At 50.4% G+C, this 7,500-nt stretch overlaps 2 protein-coding genes across 2 annotated transcripts in view; both read right to left on the bottom strand.

Moving 5' to 3' along the window:
• Window positions 1-2,851, bottom strand: part of mfhas1 (multifunctional ROCO family signaling regulator 1) — a 15,078-nt gene extending 12,227 nt beyond the window's left edge. Inside the window, exon 1 of the mRNA XM_068706848.1 lies at window positions 1-2,851. This exon is cut by the window's left edge and continues 502 nt beyond it. Coding sequence (XP_068562949.1) covers window positions 1-2,475 — 2,475 coding nt within the window. The 5' untranslated portion in view covers window positions 2,476-2,851.
• Window positions 2,852-4,195: 1,344 nt separating this feature from the next.
• Window positions 4,196-7,500, bottom strand: part of ppp1r3b (protein phosphatase 1, regulatory subunit 3B) — a 4,699-nt gene continuing 1,394 nt past the window's right edge. Inside the window, exon 2 of the mRNA XM_068705624.1 lies at window positions 4,196-5,748. Coding sequence (XP_068561725.1) covers window positions 4,858-5,706 — 849 coding nt within the window. The 5' untranslated portion in view covers window positions 5,707-5,748 and the 3' untranslated portion in view covers window positions 4,196-4,857. The remainder of the gene's footprint in view (window positions 5,749-7,500) is intronic.

The following is a 7,500-nucleotide window of genomic DNA, read 5'->3' as shown; positions in this document are numbered from 1 at the left end:
GCTGCGCGGTTTGTTGATGCAGTAGCAGATCCCCATCTTCTCCAGGAGCTCCATGATGAGGTGGAGGTCCTGCTGGGTCTGGATGAGCGGCCGGAGGAGCAGGCGGATGACGTTGGAGGGCAGGAGGCCGTGTTGGAGGAAGCCCTCCACGTGGTGCTGCAGATGGGTCACCCTGAGGTTCTCCCCCTTCTCGTCCTCTATTACCAGACTCACCCTCCCCTTGTCCCCCCTCTCCCCCTCCGAGAGGAGCCTGTCCAGCAGCGAGGTCTCGTCCCTCTGGAAGAAGACGTTGAGGATCGCAATGAATCGCGGAAGGTTGTGAAACACGTACTCTTTCAGGGTGAGGCTGTCCTCGAAGTAGAGCAGCTTCCCGCTCTCGTGCAGGTAGGACAAGGCGCTCTGCAGCCGGTCCTCCGTCAGCCCCGCCTGGAGGCCCAGACGGGCAGAGTCCCACCACGACAGCCACAGGTCTTTGGGCTTAAAGTGCAGCTCCTCCAGCATCTGCCAGGACTTTGGCAGCACGCGGTGGAGGTTGGGGAAGATGTCCCTGTGGTCCGCGACGGACATGAGCTTCTCCCTCAGCCTCTGGATGTTCCTCTGGGTCTCCGTGCAGCTGACGCTCAGCACGGGAGACAGGATCTGCAGCCGGTGGTTCAGCATGTACTGCAGCTGGGATTTCCTCCGCCTCAGGTTCCTGTCGGAGACGCCGTAGAAGAGGACGTGAGGGGTGGAGGAGCGGAGGTTGAAGCCCTGCTCCAGTGCCTGGTCTACCTGCAGAGCCTGGCTCCTCAGGACCTGGATGTCCCTCTTCTCCTGCAGCCCGATCTGTCTGTGGATGTCCAGACTCTTCTCCTCCACCTCCGCCTCTCCACACAGGTCCTCGTGCGTCCCCACCAAGCACACAACGGCGTGGGGCACTTTGGCACTGAGGAGGTGGAGGAAATACCCGACGTGGGAGTAAAAGTTCTTGGGCGAATATGTTTTAAGATTCACAACGAGGACGTAAAGAGCACCGGGGGAGAGAAAGAAGGGATTGATGAGGTCGTAGTTTTGCTTCCCTGACAAATCAAACACCAGAAACGTGAGAGAGCGCTCAGCGTCTGCCACCCAGTTCGTCACTTCGATCCCTTTGTTTCCCTGGACGCCTTCGACGTCCCGCGGCACGCTCACCACGCTCCGCCTCAGCCGGGTTTTCCCAGCGTTCGTCGTTCCCATCAGGACCAGTTTGAGCCGCGGCTTCACGGCGAGCTGCACCTGAGCCAGCTCCTTCTGGTAGGCTGCGATGTACGGGATCCCCTTCATGCAAACCTCGTACGGAGGCTGGATGAGGGGGTTGTCCTTCACCTTCCAGATGTTCACTTTGGACAGCTTCCCAAAGTTGTCCGGAAGAATGGCGATTTGGTTACCCTGTAAGACGAGTTCCTCCAACTTCTCCAGGTCCACGATGGAGTCCGGCAGGTACGTGATGTTGTTGTTGTCCAGCCAAAGGTTGGCCAGCTTCACCAGCTGCCCGACTTCCTCCGGAACGTGAGTCAGTTTATTCCTGCTCAGGTAGATTTCCTCCAACCCTGTGATGCTTAAAACCATCTGGGGGAAGTTCTCAAACTCGTTTGAGGACAGATTGAGCATTTTGAGTCTTTGCATGCGACCGAAAGCGGCGGGCAACGCCGAGAGCTCGTTCCCGTCCAGCATCAGGCTCTCCAGGTGGTTCAAGTGACAGAAGGAGTCCGGCAACGTGGACATGTGGAGACTGCTGAGCCAGAGGATTTTGATGGACCGCAGCTTCACGATGTCCGCCGGTAACGCCTCAAACTTGTTCCCGGAGCAGTCCAGCTCCTCCAGCTCGCCGAGGGCCAGGATCTCGGGGGGGAACCGGTTCAGCTTGTTGTGATCCGCGTCCAGAGTCCGCAGCTTGGCGAGGTCAGAGAACGATCCGGGGAGGTCGTGCAGGTCGTTGAAGCTGAGGTCGAGTTCCTCCAGAGACCGGAGCGCTCCGATCTGAGCCGGCAGAGTCTGGATTTTGTTGTGACTGACGCACAGCTTCTTCAGCGCCTTCAGCTGGCCCACACCTTCAGAGAGGCTTCTCAGGCAGTTGTGGCTCATGTCGAGCTCCACCAGCTGCACCAGCTCAAACACCACCCGGGGAACAGCGGAGAACTTGTTCCTGCGGAGGACCAGGACGCGCAGGTTGTTCAGGGTGGATCCCAGCCCGTCTGGCAGCTCCTGCAGGGAGTTGTTGCCCAGGTTGAGCGCCTCTATCTCGGCTATGTCCTCCGGCAGGATGATCTGGTTGTCTTTGGAGCAGAGGGTGAGCTGGCGCAGGTTGCTCCGCAGCTTCCTGGAGCGCAGGGCGGCATCCCTCCACAACCTGGCCGTCTTCAGATTGTTCTCCTTGTCCTCCATGGCGTTGCAACCGGACCCCTCCTCCTCCTCCCCCTCCTCCTCCTCCTCCTTGTTATCATGGAGAGTTTTCATGGAGACCGAGCGGGCAGCATGGTGGACGGTGTGCTTCAGAAACCAGCGCGCTCCTCAACAGCAAAACCTCCGCCACAGAGGAGACAAAAGACGGGTTGTGTCCGGGGATTATGAGGCTTTTCGACGGGAGCAGGAGCAGCGTCTGCGGCCGCGGAGGCATCCTTTTCTCCTGCGCCACTCAAACGCACAATGACAACAAACCGACGCCGCTACAGCTCCGGGTTTAATCCGCGATCCGAGGTCCGGTGCCGCGGGTTCAGTGCGTCCTTCACGGGTGTCCTCATCGCCGAGACACGCCGTCCTCTGGAGCTCCGTCCTCCGGATATATGTCGCTCTCGAGCCGATGAGTCTCTCTTCCTGGGAGCGGGGAGTGGAAGTGAGGCGGCCGCTTCACACTGCGTCAGATCTGGGAACACCTCCTCCCTTTCTCCTCCCTTCCTCCTCCCTACCGCTGCGTGGAGGGGAGGAGGAGGGAGGAAGGGAAAGTGATTGTTCTGACTTTGTCACATTTGCTTCAAGTCAGCAGAGAAATCCAGAAGTGAATGTAAAAACAACACATTTATGTTTTAAGAGAAACTTTTCCAAAGAGACAAATATTTAAAATAAAAGCTTCTTTTACAGTCAATACACATATTTATATACAAACATATATAATTAAACATGCTTTAACTAAATAAAAAGTTATATGAGCTACAGTAGGAGAACAGAGAATAAGACTAAAGTGACCCGTTTACCTGAGACGAGGACAGAGACATGAGGACAGAGGACATGAAGACAGAGGACAGAGGACTTTGTCTCCATCTGCAGGACGAGATGTGTAAATGAGGAACCGGTCAGTTTAGTCAGTATATTTATTTATGTGTTGATGTGAAGGAGGACATGGATGAGGTTTGTGCTTTGACCCAGAATCACAGTGAACTCTGATTTAAAGTTTCATCATCATCATCATCATCCTCACATGCAGCATATTTAAACATGAAGGTTTCAATAATCTGAGGACACATTTTAACAGCGTGTGATTGGATGATCAGATATCTGTCCCCGTCTCTGTTGTAGATCATGGGTCTGTTCTACTAGCTGCTGGTTTCACTGTCTTCATGGTGTTCCGTCTGAACGTCCTCTCCGTCTCTCAGTTCATCTCGTTACATAAGTGAACCCGCTTTACCTGCAGAACAAACAGCTTCAGATCCAGGTTCACATGAGACCGGGTCAGACCAGCAGAGACCTGGAGGACAAGTCCACTGCTGACGAGATGAACTCTCTGAACAACCAGAGGAGCAGAACAGACGGGTCACAGGAGGAGAAATAGAGTCTGGATCCAACTGAGACCCTTCATGAACCGATCCACATGAACCTACATGAACCTATCCACATAGACCGATCTACATGAACTGATCCACATGAACCTACATGAACCGATCCACATAGACCGATCTACATGAACTGATCCACATGAACCACTTCTATATGAGGACTCATAGTTCAGGACTCATGAACCTACATGTGGTTTCATATCAGAGGAGATAGCCTAACATCAGTTTATAATCATCACAGTATAACTGTAATATAAGATGAATATTCTCTCTTCATTAATATTCAGTCTCGTTCTTTTGTTAACTGCAAATAAACAAAACTATAATAAACTAAAATAATTCTAATAATAGTTTCACATCAAACTTTGAACATTTAATAACTTACAACAAGAAGTTAAAATGTTTGACTTTATTGACTAATTCACACATTAGATCCCCTCAACACTGGTGAACATGTGCGTACAGATTCATATTCAAATAGGATTTTAATAAACTAACATGTTTCTCACAAATAAAAAAGGTGCAAACGGTTCAAGTGACATTGAAGAGGTTCTAATCATTCATTCAGATCAACATCTATCATAATGCTAAACACTCGTTAAAAACAGCTCACTTTATTACAATGATAATTAACACGATTGCACATTTGATTGGAATCCGGCCGACAGACTTCGTCTCAGCTGATGTAACAGCATGTGTGGAAACTCACCGAAGCTCTGCTGGAAACATCCGACATCACCGCAGAAGACCCAATATGAACTTTAATAATCAATCCACGGGTTAAGACATTTCATATCACAATGAACAGAACGTCTGGACCAGAAAGAAAAGAAGACGAAAAATAGACTCTAATGACGTTCAATTGATCAAGAAAACAGGTAAACCAGGTAACTTGGGTAACTTGGGTAAACTGAACAAACCAGGTAGCCCAGGTACCCTTTGGACAGAGAAAATGATTCTATGGTTCATCCACATTTTGCATTCAGAGCAGCAAACTGTTGTCAAAGTGTGAGATGAAGCTCTTCTTCCCTGATGCGACTCAAACACCTCCAGCGTTCGTACTTCCTGTTCAGTAGTACGGCCCCGTGTTCTCGTATCCGGCGTAACTCGGCCAATCGGGGAAGATCCCGTGTGAGCAGGTGGGGCTGCCGTATCGGTCAAAATGAATCCCAAAGTCAAAGGAGTCCGTGTGGCGGCTGCTGGCGATCTGCTGGCTCCTCTTGGCGGAGGACCAGACGATCCGGTAGTTGCTCCCGTGGTTGCTGTCCCAGTGCTCCCGTCCACAGACCGTGTAACAGACGGCGAACTCCACGCGCTCGTGAGGCCTCAAATGATCCGGCAGAGACGCGCTGAAGGAGAAGGTGTCGCTGTAGGAGGTGGGGTACGAGTCCTTCACGTACTCGCAGTCTACGTCCCGGTGGCTCCTCCAGCCGTCGAACGTCAACCGCAGCTTCACGGACTTCTCAAAGGACACGTTTTTGACCTTAACGGTTCCCGCCAGAGCCTTCTCCTTCAACACGCAGTGCTCCAGGCAGACGTAGTTCCTCTCCAGACTCTGGCGGAAGTGCAGGTAGTCCGAGGAGGGCTGAGTGAAGTCCAGCACCAGTTGGTCCTCCTCGGCCTTCAGAGACAGAGCCGAGCTGAGCATCTCCTGGATGTTCAGAGGGATATCGATGGGGTCGTCGAACTGAGAGAACGTCTTCACTTTGGTCAAAGACAACCCTCGGTGGTCGGCGAACGTCACCCGCTTCTCGGCTTTTCTCGAGTCTTTCCTGGAGGCTTGTTCGTCCTCGGGTTCCGTCTGGTCCACGCAGAGGGAGCGCTGCAACCTCAGGCAGGAGTTCAGGACGGGTTTGCATGTTTTAGGAGACATCCTGTAGACAAACTCCTCCTTGGACAGGGACAGAGGTAAAGTCATGTCGATCAGCAGGGTGGACTCTGGAGGAAACTCGCACTGGAACTGAAACAGAAGACATGCGGCGGTTAGAGCGTTCTGAGGGGGGGGGGGGGGGGGTGTCACATGATCAAAGTCTCTACTGAGGTTTATGAACGAAGCTTTGAATGTCTGTCGTCATATTTCATGACGTTATCACCCAAAACAATAAGAAGTCATTTATGAAGAGTACTCTTCATACAGGTAGCGTGGATGAACTACGTCCACCGTAAAGAGTGCTGCTATAGGTTCATATGAACTGCATCACCTGACTCAGACACCTTCATGTGAGGACGCTCCGTCACACAGCTCCACCTTTAACTGACCGATCAGATGTTACACACACATCAAACCAGCTCACAATGAAAGAGCAGCAACACTCAGACTGTAAGAGCTCCTGACCTCCTTCAGATACAACGACGTCACCGGGCAGGAGCTACATAGAGGTGCATGGAGCTACATGGAGCTAGCTACATGGAGCTGCATGGAGCTACATAGAGCTACATGGAGCTGCATGGAGCTAGCTACATGGAGCTAGCTACATGGAGCTACATGGAGCTAGATGGAGCTACATGGAACTTCATAGAGCTACATAGAGCTACATGAAGCTACATGGAGCTACATGGAGCTACATGGAGCTACATAGAGCTTTATGGAGCTACATAGAGCTACATGGAGCTACATGGAGCTACATGGAGCTGCATAAGAGCATTAAATGCTCTTCATCTGTTTCCAACTATTCTTTATCTATTCACTTGTTCCGTCTTCCTGTTAAACCTTCTGACATATTTCCAGAATGTTTAGTTCATATTTCTGCCTCTTCTTCTTCAGTAACACGTTGTCTCTGACTCCAGTGATGTGAGGTTCATGGCTGGTGAGGAACTGACTCTTCCACAGTTTATGAACGCAGTAGAGAAGCTTAAATCTCCACTCAACAGGCAGCTTGCACATGGACTGGTTGTTTCAGATCAGCATTCTTCACTCACACACACACATATAGGTACGGTACATATTTGATATATTTGGTGCCCCACCATCCGGCTGCACATAGTGTTTTATTTTGAAAAACTACCGGATGCTCTATCAAGCTCGACTTCAGCGCCGGTCCGTCAAAAACAGACTCTAGCGCCACCTTCACTGAGGCAGAGGTACTGTTTGCCACCGCTGTGCTTTAATGTCAGGTCAGACTACAGAGGTTCTACACAGACGTGAGATACGTCACCTATTCTACGGAAAGAACGGACTTCAAATAGAACACATCTGTCACGTTCTCCTCCTCTCGTCTTTATCTTTCTCTAAACCTGGTTAGTATGATACATCATTATTATTATTATTTTTTTTTTTTTAATATATATATATATATATATATATATATATATATATACACACACACACATACATACATACATATACACACACACACACACACACACATATAGATCCATCCATCTAGATCTATATAGATAGATCCATGTTAACTACCTCCTTTATGTGCAACACCTCCACTACTATGAACACCTCCTCCACTATGAACACCTCCACTACTATGAACACCTCCTCCACTATGAACACCTCCACTACTATGAACACCTCCACTACTATGAACACCTCCACTACTATGAGCACCTCCTCCACTATGAACACCTCCACTACTATGAACACCTCCACTACTATGAGCACCTCCACTACTATGAACACCTCCACTACTATGAACACCTCCACTACTATGAACACCTCCTCCACTATGAACACCTCCACTACTATGAACACCTCCTCCAC

The sequence above is a fragment of the Cebidichthys violaceus genome, unplaced genomic scaffold (genome assembly GCF_023349555.1).
Source record: "Cebidichthys violaceus isolate CVI_PGR_0920_01 unplaced genomic scaffold, fCebVio1.0.p SCAF_12, whole genome shotgun sequence".
Taxonomy (NCBI): Eukaryota; Metazoa; Chordata; class Actinopteri; order Perciformes; family Stichaeidae; genus Cebidichthys; species Cebidichthys violaceus.
Note: the sequence above shows the minus strand (reverse complement) of the source record. Positions and strands in the feature narration are given on the sequence as shown.